General features: G+C 42.1%; 2 protein-coding genes across 2 annotated transcripts in view; one reads left to right on the forward strand and one right to left on the reverse strand.

Annotated features, from left to right (window-relative positions):
* The window catches only part of LOC138955832 (uncharacterized), a 34,769-nt gene extending 13,194 nt beyond the window's left edge, over nt 1-21,575 (reverse strand). The window contains exons 1-2 of the mRNA XM_070327353.1: nt 21,465-21,575; nt 18,526-19,164 (exon numbers count right to left, since the gene is read on the reverse strand). Of these exons, the coding sequence (XP_070183454.1) occupies nt 18,526-19,164; nt 21,465-21,518 (693 nt within the window). The 5' untranslated portion in view covers nt 21,519-21,575. The remainder of the gene's footprint in view (nt 1-18,525; nt 19,165-21,464) is intronic.
* LOC138955831 (uncharacterized) lies at nt 19,457-20,756 on the forward strand. The gene is given in 3 exon segments (XM_070327352.1): nt 19,457-19,468; nt 19,933-20,222; nt 20,333-20,756. Coding segments are annotated over 3 exon segments (696 nt in total). The 3' UTR covers nt 20,727-20,756.
* Nucleotides 21,576-24,267: the final 2,692 nt, after the last annotated feature.

Raw genomic sequence — 24,267 nt, forward strand, 5'->3', positions numbered from 1 at the left:
AGGTACAGGGATAGAACTCATACCGCCGAGAGACTCACCAGCGTACATCCAGTCCGATGTAGGTACAGGGATAGAACTCATACCGCCGAGAGACTCACCAGCGTACATCCAGTCCGATGTAGGTACAGGGATAGAACTCATACCGCCGAGAGACTCACCAGCGTACATCCAGTCCGATGTAGGTACAGGGATAGAACTCATACCGCCGAGAGACTCACCAGCGTACATCCAGTCCGATGTAGGTACAGGGATAGAACTCATACCGCCGAGAGACTCACCAGCGTACACCCAGTCCGATGTAGATACAGGGATAGAACTCATACCGCCGAGAGACTCACCAGTGTACATCCAGTCCGATGTAGGTACAGGGATAGAACTCATACCGCCGAGAGACTCACCAGTGTACATCCAGTCCGATGTAGGTACAGGGATAGAACTCATTGAACATTGCATGACAGATCATGAGATGTACGCAAAAAGAAACACGATACTGAATAGAGCAAAAGAGTACAGATTTGATGATCAAGAGACCTACTTATCACAGTCTGGTTCCAGTACAGTTGATTACTTCATCCTATCAAACGACCTTTTCACAAGAGAGGTAATACAGAACCTTTCTGTTAACAGTCATTGTGTTGGATCAGATCACCTACCTGTTAGTTAGTTAGTTAGCTATTGCTTTTCGGGTCCAGCGGACCATAATAGGCCAAATCAGGACTCCATCACCTACCTGTGACGCTCACTGTAACGATACAGTGAAACGGCAAAACAAAAAAAGAAGAATGGATTGAAAAACTGATCTGAGATGATGAGAAGGTTCCTTTGTTTCTCAACGTACTGTCAAGTCAGGACATACAGAACAGATTAGAGGAGGCCGAGCGTGTTATTGAGGATGATGTTGATATTGCTGTTCAGTCGCTAGGTGAGTGTCTTCTTGCCGCAAGCGTTTGCATGAAAAGAAGAATAAAAATAAACGCGCTGAGACAAAGCGAAGAGTGGTTCGACTCGGAGTGCTCTTCCCTTAGACAACAGGCCAGATCAGAACTTCGCCAGTTACACAGAACCAATGTCAGAAACAAGAATGAACAACAGAAACACAGAGCTTTATTTGTGAAATCGCGAAGGGAGAAAACGCTCTGCTAGGCTACGATTAAAACAAGAAATTCCTCCGAGGTAGGAAAAACACTCCCGAAGTCAGAAGTCAAAAGTCAGAAGTCAGAAGTCAGAATGTAAACACAGGGTCCATTGCGAAAGGGTACGTCGAGGTAGGAAGCGCAACATGACAGAACAGTGTAAACTATTATTCACTTCGCTGCCCACCGAGACACCACAGAACGCCAAAGGGTTGATTCCTGCGCTCAAGAACGTGCGTACCTGCTCCCCTGTAGCGATAAGCCCTCCAGGGAAGGGGTTATTGCACTGTAAAACACGAGTCAAAACGTAGTGCGGTTCACAAACACTGAGCAGATTTTCCCCCCTCAATCGCTGCCCTTTACAAGGCATCTGCAGTAGGCTAAATCTCAAAGGGCTCGATAATGTTTATTACACTAAAGCTCTGAACTAGAACACACGCGTGCGCGCACACATACACACTCACTCACACTGACACACACACATGATGCACACACACTCACACACGCACTCACTCGCACGCACACACACATTTTTTGCCCTGTCAGGTATCCTAATGGACAATGAACACATTGAGAATGAAACTGAAAGCAATTATAACACTAGCAGTGTGTTGAAACCAATATGGAAAGTAGGAGCAAATCAGAATTTTGTAGATGAAATTGATGATAATAAAGTATTATTAGTGGAAGGGATATTAGTTTCCCTAATTGGTAGCGTAGAGGATGTAACTCAGGACCAGATCGATAATGTAATGAAACAAATAGAAGGAATTATATCCGAAGCTGCCAATAAATTGAACATGCTTAGAAAAAATAAGCAGAAGAAAAAAATAAATACGTGTAGCAGTAACAATGCACATAGCGGAGTTAAGAAAATTTGGTTTGATAAAGAATGTAAACAGACAAGAAGGAAATAAAGAAATATAAAGAGAAAATTGAAAGCCCAACCAAATAACAGAGAGATCATACAAGATAAGGCCCAAGCATTTAAGGATTATAAGGGAACACTGAGTAAAAGTTATAATAGTTATTTAAAGCAACTACATAAGAACATTCGAACAATGAAGTCTTCTGACCCCAGCAGTTATTGGAAATTGATAAGTGGATGTGACCAGCAGAAGAAACAAGCGATGCATGATATATCCCGTGAAGTATTTGTAAAACATTTTGAAAAACTTAGTAATGTATCTGAGCACGACTTGATTGATGTGCAAGATGATGTGCTTGATGACACAGGCCTTATGAATGAACAATTGAATGTTGATATTACAAAGGAGGAGGTGATGATATGTGTAAACAATTTAAAGAATAACAAAGCTTGCGGATACGATGGTATTATAAACGAGTTTTTGAAATATTCCTCACCAAAGCTATTAACTATTGTAACACGTGTATTTAACTTGATATTGCATACTGGGAAAATGCCTAAAGCTTGGACAGTGGGGTATATAAGCCCAATCTTTAAAGGTAAAGGCTCAACAGCCGACCCTGATAATTATAGAGGAATCAGTGTACTAAGTTGTTTTGGAAAACTTTTTACAAGTGTGATAAATAAAAGATTGCATGCATTTCTGGATGACAATTCTGTGATCGGCAACGAACAAGCTGGTTTCCGAAAAGGCCACTCTACTGTAGACCACATTTTTGCACTACATTGTCTTATTGATATATTTTTACAACAAAAGAAAAAGTTATATTGTGCTTTCATTGATCTGCGTAAAGCTTTTGATTCTGTGCAACGCAGTCTCCTGTGGCAGAAGCTGATGCAACGGAATATTAATGGTAAGGTATTGAATGTAATTAAGGACATGTATGATAAAGCAAAATTGTGCGTGAAGGTGAACAGTGTATTCTCCGAGACGTTCACCTCAAACATCGGGCTTCTTCAGGGCGAAAATTTATCACCGATTCTTTTCTCACTATTTTTAAACGACCTGAAGCAGTTTTTGATTGAATATGATGTCAGCCTAGAGTTGCCCCTAAAAAGAGCCCAAGAAATAGATGTTGAACGCATTAATGACTATATGTATTTGTTCCTGTTAATATATGCTGATGATACTGCTATACTCGCCGAAACACCTGGAGAAATGCAAAAAGCCCTGGATGGACTAGATCGTTATTGTAAGAACTGGGGACTAAGCATAAATATTGAAAAGACAAAAATAGTTGTTTTTTCGCGGGGGAAAATACGGAATATCCCAAATTTTGTCTTGAATGGAGTACCTGTCCAAGTAGTTTGGGACTATGTGTACTTAGGTGTACTATTTAATTATAATAACAAATTTCATAATGCCATGAAACGTCAATGTTTGATTGGTAACCGTGCAATGTTCTCGTTAATTCGAAAATGTAGAAAACTAAATTTACCAATTGATGTGCAATTGGATCTTTTTGAGAAGTGTGTACATCCAATTTTGTTGTATGGTTGTGAGGTGTGGGGATATGATTCATTAGACATATTGTCAAGGTTTCAATTGCAATTTTTAAAAATGCTTCTTGATGTATATAAAACTACACCCACCTGTATGGTTTACGGAGAGCTTGGTCGTTATCCAATTAGAATTGAGGTACAATGTCAGTTACTGGTTTATTGGTATAAACTGATGAAAGAAATGAACGATGGTGCGAATAATATGTCTTGTTTGATGTTAAAACTACATTTGAGGTTGTACCATGTACCATGTACAAAACGTTAAATTGCCCTGGTTGTAGCATGTCAATACTATATTAAATAAGTTGGGTCTATCATATTTATGGACAACTTAGAGTCTTGCCGTCTCAGGTTTTAAAAACGTTGTAAAACAAAGGCTAAGAGATCAATTCCTGCAGGAATGGAACACTGACGTGAATGCCAACAGCTTATGTTTTAATTACAGAATATATAAACAAGATTTGTGTCTGGAAAGGTATTTGCTTTGGTTGCCTAGGACATTCCAAGTTAAACTAGCAAAATTTAGAACAAGCAATCATAAGTTGCCAAGACATCAGCACAGATTTTTTAATGTTCCTAGAAATGAAAGATTGTGTGACATGTGCGATAAAAATGAATTAGGTGATGAGTTTCACTATTTGTTCAGTTGTACCGACGAAAGTATAGTGTCTGAAAGAAGAAAATTAATTAGTCCTTATTACCGATCTCACCCAAATTGTTTAAAATATGAACAGTTAATGAATTGTAAATCTAAGATAAAACTAATGAAGCTAGCAACATTTGTAGCCCATGTTATGATTTTAGTATGTTAGCGTTATATCTAGTTTCTTTATTGGTATGTATATATGTAATACATGCTTTTGTTTTGTGTTTTTACAAAAGATGCATGGCATAATGGTATTGCCAATTTATTTCGGCTGTATATTATCGTTCAGTTGTCCACTTAATGTATACATAATTTTATTATCTGCCTGATTTCTTACCTGATTTTGTTAAACCTATTTTTATTTTATTTGTGTTTGTATGTATGGAAGTGTATATCGCCAATTTATTTTGATTGTATAGTATTGTTGTATTTGTCCGCTCCATTTGTATACATATATTAACTGTCTGATTTGTTACCGTTTTTGTTAAAGTTATATCTTTGTTTCAAAGCCCTCTGGGCCCAAAACAATAAAATACTTGACTTGACTTGACTTGTAGTCTTACACAGAGCTATTTTTCCCCTCGTTAAAACGAAACCGCAAGTCTATCACCAAAACTCAACGAGACCACGAACCAAGGCTTTACTACACTGAGCAGCCAAGAACGTTTATATCTTCAAAGCCAGTAATTCCTGTAAGTGGTTCCTGAGTACAACTGTCCAAAACCACGCCAGGCTAGCAAATTAGAGTCCATCGCCCCACACTCCCGAGAGACTGAGTGGAGGTAGTGAAGAACTCGCAACCTGTTTCCACAGCGGCACAAAAATGGATGTCTTACCTGACACCCGCCAACCACACACACGCCATCACACTAATATGTATCAAGTCACTGAGTGATGTATCTCAATTCGACTTCGATCGGAACAAGGAGAGAATCTTGCCGCATCTTCCAGTCCGAGTCATCACACACATCAAACTCACTGACTGCTGACAAATCATACTGACGTAAATAAATCAAAGGGAAATAACCATTCTCACTGCACCCATTCTCACTGCCACCAACTGAGAAGGTTATTTCCCTTTGACCAGTAATATAGTCCTTGTAGAATCAATCCACCAATAACTCCCTAACCGTGTGTTTGACTGGTCCCATTTTTTGTAAGGACCGTCTCAGGAATGTATAGAACCTGTTCACCAAGTTTGGTGACGATCGGTCCGTTCATTCTTGAGATCTACTTGCGAACACAAAGACCGCCACAAACACATCGAGTGAAACCTATACACACCCCTATACCGGGGGTGTAACTATACCGGGGGTGTAAACACCCCTATACCGGGGGTGTAAAAAGCGGTCATTTAAAAGGAAAAAGACAAATTGATTAACAGAATCGCTGAAAAATCCGCGTCTGTTCTGTTGCCAGAAAACAAGACACAAGTAGCTCCATCCCCAAGCAGGAGTGGTTCCAACATTTGATGAAAGTGTTTAATGTGATGCAACAGATGAGCAGAGGACGGAGAACACTTTTGAAAATATGTTGGAGTAGCCCCCCTTTTCGGATATAGAACGCTTTGTGTGTCGTAACAGGTAATGCACGCATTAGCCATATCCATATGCCAATAATGGAGAAAAAACATTAGAACATGGCAGAAATTTACAAATATCGACATTTTTATATCATTGCAATTAAAAACAATAGTTAGAACTTGCATTTACGACATGTCGTGCGTGAGAACGTGTCAGTAAAACAAGCACTTGTTGGCTGACTGAATGACCCCTACTTCAAGCTAAAACAGACGACAGGTAATGGAAAGCAGTCTGCGGATACTCACAACAAACTGCTGATGCTACTCTTACACTGTGCCGAATTACCCTTGCGAATAGAATTGTTCAATAATTCGCAATGATCAGGACATGGTCGCAAGACATTCGTAATTGTTCTTAACCATTCACTACCATTCGTATCTTGTTTCGAACATAGCAACATGTTCCTAATATTTACAAGGAAGTCATATTTTTAACTTTTTTCCCGACGTACTCGTAAGTATTCGCAAGACATTTGTAATCATCGCAATGTATTCGTAACGCTCGCAAGACATTCGCAACCATTCGTTATGTCTGTCTTACGCTGTGCCGAATATTATTGCGAACATTCGTAAACATCGCAATGTATTCGTAACGCTCGAAAGGCATTCACAAACATTCGTTATGCCTGTCTTACACTGTGTCGAATATCCTTGCGAATATGGATTCGTATGCATTCGCAATGATCGGTAAACATTCGCAAGTACTCGCAACCATTCGTAAGACATTCGCAAGGATTCGTAAGGCTTCGAATGGTCAATATTGTTCCTGTCCATTCGTCTTTTTGGGGGGGCCTAATATAACCTTTTCACATACACATTTCTTGCGAATGTCTTACGAATGGTTGCGAGTGCTTGCGAATGTGTGCCGATCATCATTGCGAATGCCTTGCGAGCGCTACGAATACCTTTACGATGATTACGAATGGCTTACGAATATGCCTTCCTTGCGAATATTAGAAGCATGTTGCTAATATTCGCAACAAGAGACGAATGGGGGAGAATGGTTAGAAACACTTACGAATGTCTTGCGACCATGTCCCGATCATTACGAATTATTGGCGAATTCTATTCGCAAGGGAAATTCGGCACAGTGTAAGAGCAGTATTACGAACAATGCGAATTGCATAATCGCTTTATTCGTAAAATGTTTGCAAGCACTCGCAACACTCGCAAGGCCACTCGCAACGTTCGTAATACGTCCGCAAGGCATTCGTATATGGATTTGTATGCATTTGCAATGATCGATAAGGCTTCGAATTTTCAATATTTTTTCCTGTCCGCTCGTCTCTTTTTTTGCCGAATACAACATGTTCATATTCGCAAGGATATTCGGCACAGTGTAAGACAAGCTTGATGAAAAAGTGTGTTAATCCCTGCTCTGGATAAAAAACATCCAACTGATGACAACATGGCAGCGTTCACGCGAAGACATTTTTTTCAGATTGTCACTTCTACATTGTATTGCTCAGATCAATTGGGGCAGATCTGGGGTTCACTAGTCCGAGGGTTCACTAGTCCGAGGGTTCACTAGTCCGAGGGTTCACTAGTCCGAGGGTTCACTAGTCCGAGGGTTTAGTCCGAGGGTTCACTAGTCTTTAAATTTCCGTCCTTCCTACTCAGTACAGTTAGGCAACCTTCATAGCCGACTCCCAATAGTGCACATTACGCTATTCCGAGCTGACTCCCAATAGTGCACATTACGCTATTCCGAGCTGACTCCCAATAGTGCACATTACGCTATTCCGAGCTGACTCCCAATAGTGCACATTACGCTATTCCGAGCTGACTCCCAATAGTGCACATTACGCTATTCCGAGCTGACTCCCAGTAGTGCACATTACGCTATTCCGAGCTGACTCCCAATAGTGCACATTACGCTATTCCGAGCTGACTCCCAATAGTGCACATTACGCTATTCCGAGCTGACTCCCAATAGTGCACATTACGCTATTCCGCAAACCATCAACCAACATCACCAGACAAGCGCTGAGGTGGAATCCCCAGGGCAAGCGAAAGAGAGGCCGTCCAAGAAACACCTGGCGACGCGACCTGGAGGCCGACTTTTCTTTCTTTCTTTATTTGGTGTTTAACGTCGTTTTCAACCACGAAGGTTATATCGCGACGAGGTTAAGGGGGAGATGGGATAGGGGAAAGGGGGGAGATGGGATAGAGCCACTTGTTAATTGTTTCTTGTTCACAAAAGCACTAATCAAATTGCTCCAGGGGCTTGCAACGTAGTACAATATATGACCTTACTGGGAGAATGCAAGTTTCCAGTACAAAGGACTAAACATTTCTTACATACTGCTTGACTAAAATCTTTACAAACATTGACTATATTCTATACAAGAACCACTTAACAAGGGTTAAAGGAGAAACAGAATCCGTTAGTCGCCTCATACGACATGCGGGGTGCAGAGAAATAAGGATGTGGAAAAGAAGACTTTTGGTAAATGAAATAAAGGTGATGGATCCAGTCAGGTAGAAATAAGACAACAAGAAAAGAATTGGAAAACTGCAGGGAATAGTAGGGAGAGTTTTCTTGGAAGGAAATATAGGTGAAAGGACTGGTAAGGCAGAAATAAGACAAAAGAAGAGAAGAAACAGAACCGTTAGTCGCCTCTTACGACATGCTGGGTAGCATCGGGTAAATTCTTTCTAGTCCCAACCAATATGGGACTCCCCCTAACCCGCGGGGGGTTGGAGGCCGACACCAGAAAAATGGGCTACACCTGGAGTCAGATAGAAAAGATGGCCCAGGACAGAGGACTCTGGAGAGCTGTTGTTGGCGGCCCATACCCTGACTGGAGTGACGGGCATTGAGTTGAGTGAGACGCTATTCCGAGCTGACTCCCAATAGTGCACATTACGCTATTCCGAGCCGACTCCCAATAGTGCACATTACGCTATTCCGAGCTGACTCCCAATAGTGCACATTACGCTATTCCGAGCTGACTCCCAATAGTGCACATTACGCTATTCCGAGCTGACTCCCAATAGTGCACATTACGCTATTCCGAGCTGACTCCCAATAGTGCACATTACGCTATTCCGAGCTGACTCCCAATAGTGCACATTACGCTATTCCGAGCTGACTCCCAATAGTGCACATTACGCTATTCCGAGCTGACTCCCAATAGTGCACATTACGCTATTCCGAGCTGACTCCCAATAGTGCACATTACGCTATTCCGAGCTGACTCCCAATAGTGCACATTACGCTATTCCGAGCTGACTCCCAATAGTGCACATTACGCTATTCCGAGCTGACTCCCAATAGTGCACATTACGCTATTCCGAGCCGACTCCCAATAGTGCACATTACGCTATTCCGAGCTGACTCCCAATAGTGCACATTACGCTATTCCGAGCCGACTCCCAATAGTGCACATTACGCTATTCCGAGCTGACTCCCAATAGTGCACATTACGCTATTCCGAGCCGACTCCCAATAGCGCCAGCCTAATATTGTTGTTGTCGGACTCTAACTGTGTATCTTTTTTTCAATTTTGTTTTCTTGATATCGCTTAATGAGAAGTTCCTTCCTCTGTCCTAAAACAAATGTCTTGCACCCACAACAACAACAACAACAACAACAACAACACAACAACAGCACCACATCACAACAACAACAACAACAACAACAACAACAACAACAACAACAACAACAACAACAACAACAACAACAACTAGCGTTGAGATGAAAAGTAGAAGAAGAAGAGGAGCAATCGGTCAAGTGGTGCTCCACAGCTAGCCTGTGCTTGCAAAACGTTGGATATATAAACACGGTAAATAAATAAGACCCTGGCCGCCCGACCTGACCTCGTCATTTCCTGTGTATGTTATGTTTTGCATGCACTGTTCAGACTATCACATCGTGTATGCCCCAGACTGCACTGTTCAGACTATCACATCGTGTATGCCCCAGACTGCACTGTTCAGACTATCAAATCGTGTATGCCCCAGACTGCACTGTTCAGACTATCACATCGTGTATGCCCCAGACTGCACTGTTCAGACTATCACATCGTGTATGTCCCAGACTGCACTGTTCAGACTATCACATCGTGTATGCCCCAGACTGCACTGTTCAGACTATCACATCGTGTATGCCCCAGACTGCACTGTTCAGACTATCACATCGTGTATGCCCCAGACTGCACTGTTCAGACTATCACATCGTGTATGTCCCAGACTGCACTGTTCAGACTATCACATCGTGTATGCCCCAGACTGCACTGTTCAGACTATCACATCGTGTATGCCCCAGACTGCACTGTTCAGACTATCACATCGTGTATGCCCCAGACTGCACTGTTCAGACTATTACATCGTGTGTGCCCCAGACTGCACTGTTCAGACTATCACATTGTGTATGCCCAAGACTGCACTGTTCAGACTATCAAATCGTGTATGACCCAGACTGCACTGTTCAGACTATCACATCGTGTATGCCCCAGACTGCACTGTTGAGACTATCAAATCGTGTATGCCCCAGACTGCACTGTTCAGACTATCACATCGTGTATGCCCCAGACTGCACTGTTCAGACTATCAAATCGTGTATGCCCCAGACTGCACTGTTCAGACTATCAAATCGTGTATGACCCAGACTGCACTGTTCAGACTATCAAATCGTGTATGACCCAGACTGCACTGTTCAGACTATCAAATCGTGTATGACCCAGCCTGCACTGTTCAGACTATCACATCGTGTATGCCCCAGACTGCACTGTTCAGACTATCACATCGTGTATGCCCCAGACTGCACTGTTCAGACTATCACATCGTGTATGCCCCAGACTGCACTGTTCAGACTATCACATCGTGTATGCCCCAGACTGCACTGTTCAGACTATCAAATCGTGTATGCCCCAGACTGCACTGTTCAGACTATCAAATCGTGTATGCCCCAGACTGCACTGTTCAGACTATCAAATCGTGTATGCCCCAGACTGCACTGTTCAGACTATCACATCGTGTATGCCCCAGACTGCACTGTTCAGACTATCAAATCGTGTATGCCCCAGACTGCACTGTTCAGACTATCACATCGTGTATGCCCCAGACTGCACTGTTCAGACTATCACATCGTGTATGCCCCAGACTGCACTGTTCAGACTATCAAATCGTGTATGCCCCAGACTGCACTGTTCAGACTATCAAATCGTGTATGCCCCAGACTGCACTGTTCAGACTATCACATCGTGTATGCCCCAGACTGCACTGTTCAGACTATCACATCGTGTATGCCCCAGACTGCACTGTTCAGACTATCACATCGTGTATGCCCCAGACTGCACTGTTCAGACTATCACATCGTGTATGCCCCAGACTGCACTGTGGTAGCAACAACATTGGGACAGTCTCTGTCTCCCCTCCCCCCCCTCCCTCCACCCTCGCAAGAAGGGTAAGTGCGGTGGGAATTCCCCTGGAAGGGAGAACTCATTATGTAGTTTTGGTATCTGCAGGTTACCGCCCTGATATGGCCCTTCGTGGTCGGCTGGGCGTTAAACAAACACACAAACAAAATCTGCAGGTTGAAATGCCTGCAGCTTGACTGTTCACACACACGTGCGCTCTGTCTGTTAGTGAACCTATGCATGCATCTGTGTATGTGCGCTTACACGGACAACTTATGAAAGCTTGACGGTTACTCCCGAGTGCGCGCGTTTGTGTGTGTGTGTGTGTGTGTGTGTGTGTGTGTGTGTGTGTGTGTGTGTGTGTGTGTGTGTGTGTGTGTGTGTGTGTGTGTGTGTGTGTGTGTACATTTAGGCAGGTGTACATGCGTAACTTGACACGCTCACACATAGTACAGTACTAGTGGTTCAGACATGCATTCACATGTGTATACTTGAAGTTATTTTGTAAAGATGAAGCATTGCTTTCACTGAGAAAGAAAATTCTCCATTTTGTTTTGTGGTGAATTTCCTTCAAAAAGGAATCATAAAGTAGGTGTTAGTTTTGACAGCGGAAAAAAAGGGAAGTTGATGAGATTGGTGGAATAGAAAAATAAAAATGAAAAATAGCGGTTAAACACGCTTTCTTTTAATTATTAATATAGGGACTATCACGCGATTCATATAGCTATAAGCACATGGCTTTGTTGTCTACATAATATGTATGACGGTCTTTGTGTCCGTGACTGAGTGAGAGTCCAGTGAGTCCGACCCTAACACATTACCATCATAACAACAAATTATCATCGATGAAAGTTTCCATCTTTTTGGAACCTGGTCACAAATGGTTGATCAGTAATCGATGTTGTTGCCAAATCGTTCCACGAACCTGGTTACATTTAGAAGGTAATGTTTATGTTCAGTTACTGGGTTTTCTAACGCTTCAGTTTGTTCTCGTGTCAGTTGTGGGATATCAGCTTCTCCTAAAAAAGTATTAGCCTGTGCCTCTGAGAAATCATCGGTTTTCTTAAAAACGTTTTTGTAGAATTTAACTTGTTCTTGTAGGATATCGCTTTGGGCGGTGACTGTGTTACCTTCTGCAGTTTGCAGTTTATCCATGATCTTCATGTTGGCTCGCATTTTTTCTTACAGCGTTAAAAAGCATGAAAAATGGTTCTTCACCGGGATGTGACGGAGTGACTACAAGTTTTATTAAATTCTTTTGGTCGAGAATAAGAGAGCTACTATTAGGCTCGATTCAAAGTTCCTTTCATGTAGGAGAAATGTCTCCCTCACAAAAAAGAGCTATTATAACCTTAATCCATAAAGGAAAAGACCTCACAAGAGATAACTTGTGTAACTGGAGACCCATCTCCCTTACAAATACAGACTATAAATTATTAGCAAAATGCCTTGCGCTTAGGATGTCGAATGTTATAAGTGATTTGATCTCAGAGGATCAAGTGGGATTCATTAAGGGTAGAAAAGCTAGTAATATTATCCGATTAATAGATGACGTAATTGAACATATGAATAAGGAAAATAAACCCGGTATTTTATTGGCCCTAGATTATACACGTGCATTTGACTCTATCTCCAAGGAATTCATGCTATGGGCTTTCAGAAAATTCGGATTTGGCGAGAATTTTACGCATTGGGTTAAAGTTCTCACAAATGAGACCGAAAGTAGTATTAACTACCTTGGCTGGATTTCCGAACCATTCCCGATTGAGACAGGAATTCGCCAAGGCTGCCCGTTTTCGCCAATGGCCTTCATTCTCGGACTGGAAATTCTTGCAATAAAGATTAGAAACGATCCAAGCATACACGGACTTCGATTACCTCGCTCCCAGATAGAGACTAACAACTCAATTGACATGATAAAATTAGCAATGTACGCTGACGACATTAGCATGCTATTACAAGGAAAACAAGATCTGGAAAATGCAATGAAGCTTGTCACTGATTTCACGAAAATATCACAACTAAAAATTAATAAAAACAAAACGGAAGCAATGTGGCTAGGATCTCAAAAGGACAGCAGAGAACATCTCTGTGACTTAAAATGGAAAAAACAACTAAAGATTTTAGGTATACTCTTTAAAAATGATGTCACTGCATCAGACATAAATGAGAATTGGTCGGAAAAAATCGAAAAAATCGAAAGAATAATAAGCATATGGTCTAAAAGAAACCTTAGTATCACAGGCAAATTATGTATTGTAAAAAGTTTCTTGATTTCACAATTTGTATACCCAATGCAAGCTTTAAGTGCTCCAGCCACTATCCTACAGAAAGTAAATACAATCTTATTTCGATTTTTATGGAAAAAGAAGTACACAAATACGCGAGCCTTTGAAAAGGTAAAAAGATGTGTAATGTGCAACGTAGGGGAGAATGGAGGTTGTAATATGATAAACATAATAGATATGCAAGCCTCCTTTATGATGACATGGATAACTCAGTTAAAAATAGACACATCTGCCAAATGGAAATTAATACCAACCTACATCTTTAATGAAGTTGGAACAAACCTTTGCTGCCTCAATGCTACTGCCAATCCAAAAACATTTTTAGGACTCGAAAAAGTCAAATCTAAATTCTGGAAATCATGTCTAATTAAATGGCTTGAATTCAGAAATATATACCTGTCCAATACTGAATTCAAATATACCTGTCTCTGGAATAGCAAAGAGATAATGTACAGAAATAGACCTCTGTTCTTCAAGAGATGGACAAATGCATACATAAATTACGTCCAAGATATATGGACAGACGAGGGATTATTACCACTCGCACGTATTGCAGAAAAAATCGGGGACTACCCTGCTCTGCTGTTTGATTATAATGCAATGCGAACCGCGCTCATTGCGCAATCATTGCGAGCTGACAATAACCAAACTCAAGAAGCGACTGTCTCTCTAGAACCTCAATCTCTTAAAAACTGGACTCCCAAAAAATTTAGATCACTACTTACCAAACAAAAAGCAAGTACTCCTTGCTCAATACATTTTTGGATGAATAAATATAACTATAAAATAGAAAGAAATCATTGGATGATAGCAAACAACTGCACCAAGGAAGAGCGACTAAGGCTACTTCACTGGAAGATATTGCATAATATCTACCCCACTAATATCTTACTACACAAAATGAAAAAACGTGAAAACAATCGCTGCAGTCTGTGTTGAGATATTGATTTCATTGAACATTTTTTCTTTAAATGCCCAAGAATATCACTTTTTTGGAAGAACGTAGAAAAGCAAATTTATATAAAAACAGGTTCACAGATAAAATTAAAAGAAACTGACGTTTTATTTGGTTTCCAACCGAACAAGCAACAGGACCAAACTATAAGAAATATTAACTTTATTCTGCTTGTTGCAAAAATGTCAATAATTGTCAGTAAGTACTGGTGTCACATGACTGATGTGAACCAGTTGATTGGCTAATGGCGATGCGCTAAAACTGTTAGCGCACTCTTGGAGTGCGCTAACTTTTCCACAGAGCGTATTCTTACGCCCTTTACCTAAGCAAGACTGTGCTCTCATCCTCAGAATTAATTACTGACATGTAGCTTATATTCTCCACAATACCAAATGACCATAAATTCCCTACTTCTCAATTAAAGCAGAAGTGTTTTTTTTTCTGACAGATTGCATGTGCCTGTGCCACAGTGCGGCTGCCACTGATCTAAAAATAGAAGCCGCTGGGTTTCATCTAATTCTCGCCGACTTGCATAGATTCTTCTCATCGTGTTAGTGGCATGTAGCTTATCATCCACATTACCAAATGATGAGTTAATATAAAATTCAAACCCGCTAGCAGAAAACACAAGTGTTATTCCGATAACGTACCAGTTTGGAAGACTGACTCGATCGACTCTGTCATACGTAGCCGCACTGACAACACTGAAATACGACTGCATCAGTTCAGTTTCCGAATTATTATTTCAAGGCAAGAACAATCGTAATCGAAAACGTGTAGGGTTCAGAACGTTCTTACCATTATAAGACTTATTACCAGCGTGCCTCGTGCGTGCAGACTCAGTCAGTGCAGACTGCATGCAGTGGTTTGATTGCCCTAGCAGACGACATAAACCCCGCTCAGCAAATTAACATGTTGGGCAAATGTGAACGAAAAAACGATGGGGATATAATACGTGTAGGGTTCAGAGCATTCTTACCGTTCATATTTAGTATCAGACTCCCCGATGAATGAAGATACAACACGAAAATATGCCACATTTGTTTTGAAAATGTGCGAACCGTCGAGTCCCGCGGCTTCGAGTCAATTCAAGGGGAGTCACTCCGCACAGTCAATCCGTCGAAGCTCGACTGGAGGTTTCGAATCGCAAATAATGAAGAGCACAGCCCTTTCTCCGAGTTCAAATGAGGTCTCTCTGAAAGATCATCACTGTTCAGATTAACGCTACACTGGAATTTACCAACAGAAATTAAAATGCGTGTGACGAAAGCACGACACACTTGAGACACCCCACACAAAAGTAGATCTTTACTGTACACGACCTGACCACACAGTTATGCCTATTCAAATGCGCGTTGCAAAATGTGCGCTTGGAATCTTCTTTTTTCTATGGCGGTACTGACAATATCGTTATTGAAACAATCCCAGTACACTAAGGGATTTATAGAGCAAATCTCGAAAATAATTATTGAACTCAGCGCTATGCGCTTCGTTCAATAATGAATTTTCTCGATTTGCTCTATAAATCCCTTAGTGCACTGGGATGTCTCAATAACTTAAAGTATAGACAAATACGGAGAAGGCTTTGACCCAAATTGTATATTTGAAAGAGAGCTCTCCATTCGGCTTTCTGACTGAGAAACCCAATACTATCATGCTATTGTAAATGACTTGTTGCAAATGTCAATGTATTAACTAAGGTGAACCAATGATGAAAACAATTATGACGAACAGCAAAATATATCATTATTATTAATTCATTTAAACACAACCATGGTAATAGAAAGAGAGAGAGAGTGAGGGAGGGAGAGTGAGGGAGGGAGAGAGAGAGAGGGAGAGAGAAAGGGAGAGAGAGCGAGAGAGATCGAGAGAGGAAGAGAGAGAGAGAGGGGGAAAGGGGAGGGTGCGAGAGAGAGAGAGGTAGAGAAAGAGTGGAGGGAGGGGTGGGAGAGAGAGAGGGAGAAAGAGAGATTTTCGAAGATTTTCCATGTTAAACGAAAGAATGATATTATTGCTATTTATAACCCTATCTGTTTATGTTTAAACTGTTCAGCATCGCTCACAGTTTCAGAGAGAGAGAGAGAGAGAGAATGGTAGGGTTTATGTTTAAACTGTTCAGCATCGCTCACAGTATCAGAAAGAGAGAGAGAGAGAGTGGCAGGGAGGGTGAGAGAGACAGAGAAGGGGAGAGGGGGAGAGAGAGAGAGAGGACGATTAAAGATAGAGAGAGGGAGAGAGGGGAGGGGAGGGAGAGAGAGGATGGGGAGAGAGAGGATAGAGAAAGAGAGAAAGTGTGCAAATGCCAGTTGACGGAGAGAATTATAGCTAAATTATAATTGATTGAAAATATTGTACATTTTCGAAGATTGTCCATGTTAAACGAAAGAATGATATTATTATTATTTATAACCCAATCTGTTTACGTTTAAACTGTTCAGCTTCGCTCACAGTATCATACTCATAGCGAGTCATATTGTAACTGAGGTTCAAAAAAAAAGAGAAGAAAAAAGAATGAAGAAGAGAAAAAAAAAGAAAAAAAAAAGAAAAGAGAGAAAAAAAAAAAAAAAAAAAAGAAAGAAAAAAGAAGGTAATGTTTAGCAACTGAAAAGTAGTTTGTGGAGTATGATTGACTGATTGATTGTTGCTTTTTGGGTCCAGCGGACCCCACAAATCAGGACCCCACAAGTTTAACATTACACATTTAAATTAAAGCAATTTCAATAAACACAATCAGGAACTTTACCCGAAGGGTACACAAAAGCTAAATCGAAACCCTACGTGTCAAGGATTTTCAAAATTTGTGGAGTAAGTATTGTGATTGTTCTGGTGTTTTATAGTGTAGGAATACCGTAAACTACCTTGTACACGCCCACCCCCTCTATGCACCGTTTTTGCCCAACAGTTGGAGGTGGGCTTTTACTAGGTACTGCACCCTGTGCCTGATCAGTTTCTCGTTAGAAATCTGAATGTTTGGTTGCTTGGTATACAATTGGTATTGGGACTTGTTTCTGTAGAAAAATATCCGCGGTCTATGTCTCTTTTAGTTTGACAAACACGAGTTTGTCTGTATGCAAGTGCCTCGTCAGAACGAAACCTAAAAGCAAATCATGAAAGAAATCTAAAACAAATGCTGTGACATAACTCAAGTGAAAACTGAAAAAAATAACTAAAGTTCTGCTTCGTAGAACCTGCGTTAGTCAACGCCAAATAAACACCACAAACAAGCACACACGGCAGCCAGTTCATTTGCACTGATTCAAGCCATCACACTATTTTCAACTTCAGAAGAGCTTTGAAAATCTCAGTTCTTTTTTATTACTCAGCAACACTGCAGTAAGAGTATTAATGAACAATATGCCTTTATAATAACAGCATCTTGTCATAAACTCGGGTGAATTCTCTGTACCGCATGCGGAAGTTTACAAACACTAAACACAAATTATCCAAAAATAATGTGTGTGACTTCATTAGTCCAGAAGTGGGGAGTGAGCGTTTACGAGGTAGTATGCCCTTTGCACAGCTTTCGGCCCAAAGTAGGGGGTGGGCGTTTACGAGGTAGTATGCCCTTTGCACAGCTTTCGGCCCAAAGTAGGGGGTGGGCGTTTACGAGGTAGTATGCCCTTTGCACAGCTTTCGGCCCAAAGTAGGGGGTGGGCGTTTACGAGGTAGTATGCCCTTTGCACAGCTTTCGGCCCAAAGTAGGGGGTGGGCGTTTACTCGATACTGGGCGTATACAAGGTAGTCTACGGTAGTGGTCATTCGGTGATTCATGCGACAACCCGTCACTTCCAAGTAACGTCATTAAACATTGGGTGGGTTACACAGAATCTTGCATTATCTTATATTTTACGGATACACATCCCAAAGTTGCTGTTCTTTGATATTCTGTAGAATTTTGATTGCTGTCACGCATATGGCTACATTTTCCCGAGAACGACCTGTATGTGTGTGCGTGTGTGTGTGTGTGTGTGTGTGTGTGTGTGTGTGTGTGTGTGCGCGCACGTGCGTGCGTGCGTGTGTACGTGCGTGCGTGCGAGCGTGCGTGTGTGTGTGTGCGTGTGTGTGTGTGTGTGTGTGTGTGTGTGTGTGTGTGTGTGTGTGTGTGTGTTTGTGAAATGCATACTTACGTCGTCCATGCTTTGCAGCGCCTCCTGCAGACAGCGTCTGGTCGTGTTTGGCAGGAGAATGGCCTGGTGAACGGCAGGCTGGGGTAGGTCCAAGTCACCCAGAACACAACGCCTCACAACGTCTCCAGCTTGCTGCAGGTAACCAGCTGCCTTCCGCAATTTTTCTTGAACTGCATGAGGGTCCTCTTCTGTCTGAGGTATGATTGCCCCCATCAGTACTCCCCGGTTACGATCAATGACAAGCAGATCAACAAAGTCTTCCTCCAGAACTAAGTCCTCTAAAGGTTCTGTCTCGTCGCTGTCCATGCTCCTGGCGGCTGCCCCAGTGTAGAGGCTTCGGTATAGGCCACATTTGGCTTGAGTCATTATTATCAAAACGTCTTTCTGCCTGGCCGCTTTGTCCTTGATCTTATCCATGCAGCAGTGGACTTTCTTCAGCGCTCTGTCTATGTGTACGACGTCACTGACCTCTGTAAGCTTGGTGCTATCACTGTCGATTTGTTGTTGAGTTTTCAGCACGTCGATCATGTCACCTCCTTGCGTGTATCTTTTTGTGACGTGCACCGTGTCAACATGGTGCGGGGGGATCATATAGACGTCACTGTGCAGGTTGGGGAACCAGGCGTTAAGAAACTCCCTCTGGAAACACAAAACAGGACTGTAGTGCACGAAGCCACACTGGGTGCCACCCACATGGGCGGTACAAAACCGCGTGGTTGGATTGGGGAAATAACCGACTTGCACAATAGGCCACTCAGAGACCTTTTCAGGGGCAGGAATTTTGCTTACTGATGACATACATCGTACTCAGAGCCTCTACTTTTCACACCATATTTAACCTGTGGGCACACATCAGCCATGATGACATACAGTGTACTCAGAGCCTCTACATTTCACACCCCATATAACCTGTAAGTACACATCAGCCATGATGACATACAGTGTACTCAGAGCCTCTACCTTTCACACCCTATATAACCTGTAGGTACACATCAGCCCTGATGACATACAGTGTACTCAGAGCCTCTACCTTTCACACCCTATATAACCTGTAGGTACACATCAGCCCTGATGACATACAGTGTACTCAGAGCCTCTACCTTTCACACCATATATAACCTGTAGGTACACATCAGCCCTGATGACATACAGTGTACTCAGAGCCTCTACCTTTCACACCATATATAACCTGTAGGTACACATCAGCCCTGATGACATACAGTGTACTCAGAGCCTCTACCTTTCACACCCTATATACACTGAACAATTGGCGTCACACAAGTGTAAAGGGATTGGCCTGACATCAGTGTCTAGATATTGGTGAGACATCAGTGTCTAGAGAATTTATTTATTTTATTTTTATTTATTTGGTGAGACATCAGTGTCTACAGATTGGTATGACATCAGTGTCAAGAGATTGGTGTGACATCAGTGTCAGGAGATTGGTGTGACATCAATGTCTAGAGATTGGTATGGCATCAGTGTCAAGAGATTGGTGTGACATCAGTGTCAGGAGATAGGTGTGCCATCATTGTCAAGAGATTGGTGTGACATCAGTGTCAAGAGATTGGTGTGACATCAGTGTCATGAGATTGGTGTGACATCAGTGTCATGAGATTGGTGTGACATCAGTGTCATGAGATTGGTGTGACATCAGTGTCATGCGATTGGTGTGACATCAGTGTCATACGATTGGTGTGACATCAGTGTCATGAGATCGTTGTGACATCAGTGTCGTGAGATTGGTGTGACATCAGTGTCATGAGATTGGTGTGACATCAGTGTCATGATATTGGTGTGACATCAGTGTCATAAGATTAGTGTGACATCAGTGTCATGAGATTGGTGTGAAATCAGTGTCTAGAGATTGGTGTGACATCAGTGTCTAGAGATTGTTGTGACACCAGTGTCAGGAGATTGGTGTGACATCAGTGTCAAGAGATTGGTGTGACATCAGTGTCATGAGATTGGTTTGACATCAGTGTCATAAGATTGATGTGACATCAGTGTCAGGAGATTGGTGTGACATCAGTGTCATGAGATTGGTGTGAAATCAGTGTCTAGAGATTGGTGTGACATCAGTGTCAAGAGATTGGTGTGACATCAGTGTCATGCAATTGGTGTGACATCAGTTTCATGAGATTGGTGTGACATCAGTGTCAAGGGATTGGTGTGACATCTGTGTCAAGAGATTAGTGTGACATCATTGATATTACTGTCAGGAGCTTGTTGTGACATCAGTGTCAAGAAATTGGTGTGACATCAGTGTCAAGAGATTAGTGTGACAGCAGTGTCAGGAGATTGGTGAGACATCAGTGGCAAGAGATTGGTGTGACATCAGTGTCAAGAGGTAAGTGTGGCATCAGTGTCAAGAGATTGGTGTGACATCAGTGTCAAGAAATTGGTGTGACATCAGTGTCAAGAAGTTGGTGTGACATCAGTGTTAATATATTGGTGTGACATCAGTGTCAAGAAATTGGTGTGACATATCAGTGTCAAGAAATTGGTGTGACATCAGTGTCAAGAGATTGGTGTGACATCAGTGTCAAGAGATTGGTGTGACATCAGTGTCAAGAGATTGGTGTGACATCAGTGCCAAGAAATTGGTGTTGCATCAGCGACAAGAGATTGGTGTGACATCAGTGTCAGAGATTGGTGTGACGGAAAGTTTCAGTCAGCGTGTAAAGCAACGAGGCTGTTGATGGTTCGGGTCGTGTACAATGTGACAATGTCAGAGATTGGTGTGACGGAAAGTTTCAGTCAGCGTGTAAAGCAACGAGGCTGTTGATGGTTCGGGTCGTGTACAATGTGACAATGATCAAACCCTCACAAAACCTGATACGGAGTCTGAACGTGCCTACATAATGATTTACCCTGAAAATTAACAATTTAAAGCTTGTAATGTCGGTGTACTTAGTGGCCTAGTGTTTTTCACTTACCTCACTGTTTGACAACCCTGACCCTTGGTCCTCTGGTTCCTGAGAGCTTGCCATCGTGCTGCTTGGCTCTGACCTGAAACATCATGTACATCTAGACTGTGACATGGCTTGGTAACATTGTGTGTTGCCTGAAACATCACGTACATCTAGACTGAGACATGGCTTGGTAACATTATGTGTGACCTGAAACATCATGTACATCTAGACTGAGACATGGCTTGGTAACATTATGTGTGACCTGAAACATCATGTACTTCTAGACTGAGACATGGCTTGGTAACATTATGTGTGACCTGAAACATCATGTACATCTAGACTGTGACATGGCTTGGTAACATTGTGTGTTGCCTGAAGCACCACGTACATCTAGACTGAGACATTGCTTGGTAACATTGCGTGTGACATGAAACATCACGTAATCTGATACTGTTCAACGGCTTGGTAACATTGAGTGTGACATGAAACATCACGTAATCTGATACTGTTACACGGCTTGGTAACATTGTATGTAACATGAAGAATCACGTAATCTTGTATTGTTACACGGCTTGGTAACATTGTGTGTAATACTGTTACACGGCTTGGTAACATTGTTTGTGACATGAAACATCACGTAATCTGATACTGTTACACGGCTTGGTAACATTGTGTGTGATACTGTTACACGGCTTGGTAACATTGTGTGTGATACTGTTACACGGCTTGGTAACATTGTTTGTGACATGAAACATCACGTAATCTGATACTGTTACACGGCTTGGTAACATTGTGTGTGATACTGTTACACGGCTTGGTAACATTGTGTGTGATACTGTTACACGGCTTGGTAACATTGTGTGTGATACTGTTACACGGCTTGGTAACATTGTGTGTGATACTGTTACACGGCTTGGTAACATTGTGTGTGATACTGTTACACGGCTTGGTAACATTGTGTGTGATACTGTTACACGGCTTGGTAACATTGTATGTGATACTGTTACACGGCTTGGTAACATTGTGTGTGATACTGTTACTCGGCTTGGTAACATTGTGTGTGACACTGTTACTCGGCTTGATAACATTGTGTGTGATAATGTTACACGGCTTGGTAACATTGTGTGTGATACTGTTACACGGCTTGGTAACATTGTGTGTGATACTGTTACACGGCTTGGTAACATTGTGTGTGATACTGTTACACGGCTTGGTAACATTGTGTGTGACATTGTACGGCACTACCCAGTGTTGTTTTATTTTTGTCTGCATGTGTATGTCAATGTTTCCAAGCTCTAAGTCGTCGTTGTGAATTGGGGATCGTTGTCGTGCGCATGCATCATGCACACGGGGGTTTTTAGACACAGAGAAAAGTCTGAGTTGAGAGAGAGAGAGAGAGAGAGAGACACTGACACTGACTGACACTGACACTGACACAGTTTAATTGAATATGGGCCTACAGCCCCTTTCAATGGGGGGGGGGGGGGTACACATGAATCACAGGAAAAAATAGAAAACATGATATTGAAACGTATGCAAAATACACAGTGGTTTGTTCCAAGCTTTCCTCTATCTATAATCTTGCACATCAATGCTGCCTAATATATACATACAACCGAACAATAAATACAGCAACAACAAAACCTTCAGCGACAATTAATCCTCATTACTATTTAACATTGACAGTCTTAACTGAAATGCAAAAAACAAAAACTTTGCTAAATCTACAATTGTTTCTGTGTCTTGTTTTTTAAACATTGCAGTCATACTGCCCAACTGATCACCAACACTTAAAAACTGTGCTAAATACTTTATTCTTAGCTCACAATATGTTTGGCATTCAAACAAAAAATGGATTTCGGTCTCTAATTTATCTTCACAAAAGGGACAACACTTGTTTTCTGTTGAATTTTGGAAGCGATATCTGTGGATATTTATCTGTGAAACGCCCATTCTAAATTGAGCGATGACATTTCTGTACACATCTTTCCATAAAATGCCCACATAACGTTCTTTTTCAAAACAGGCTTTATAATTTCCATACAGTGATAGGCGCTCACTCGAGTCCAAATGATTACGCCAATCATGGCAGAAGGAACTGCAGAGCCTCTCCTTCAGTTCTGCAAAAAACACCCTCTCGTTTCCACATCCAAACATCCAAACTTGGTAAAATCCATTTTCACACAGAACTGCCTTTACATGCGTTACCCGAGAGAGAAAGGGGGAGAGAGAGAGAGAGAGAGAGAGAGAGAGAGAGAGAGAGAGAGAGAGAGAGAGAGAGAGAGAGAGAGAGAGAGAGAGAGAGAGAGAGAGAGAGAGAGAGAGAGAGAGAGAGAGAGAGAGAGAGAGAGAGAGAGAGAGAGAGAGAGAGAGAGAGAGAGAGAGAGAGAGAGAGAGAGAGAGAGAGAGAGAGAGAGAGAGAGAGAGAGAGAGAGAGAGAGAGAGAGAGAGAGAGAGAGAGAGAGAGAGAGAGAGAGAGAGAGAGAGAGAGAGAGAGAGAGAGAGAGAGAGAGAGAGAGAGAGAGAGAGAGAGAGAGAGAGAGAGAGAGAGAGAGAGAGAGAGAGAGAGAGAGAGAGAGAGAGAGAGAGAGAGAGAGAGAGAGAGAGAGAGAGAGAGAGAGAGAGAGAGAGAGAGAGAGAGAGAGAGAGAGAGAGAGAGGGGAAAAGAGAGGGAGCGAGAGAGAGAGAGAGAGAGAGAGAGAGAGAGAGAGAGAGAGAGAGAGAGAGAGAGAGAGAGAGAGAGAGAGAGAGAGAGAGAGAGAGAGAGAGAGAGAGAGAGAGAGAGAGAGAGAGAGAGAGAGAGAGAGAGAGAGAGAGAGAGAGAGAG

Source organism: Littorina saxatilis, unplaced genomic scaffold (assembly GCF_037325665.1).
Source record: "Littorina saxatilis isolate snail1 unplaced genomic scaffold, US_GU_Lsax_2.0 scaffold_779, whole genome shotgun sequence".
Classification (NCBI taxonomy): Eukaryota; Metazoa; Mollusca; class Gastropoda; order Littorinimorpha; family Littorinidae; genus Littorina; species Littorina saxatilis.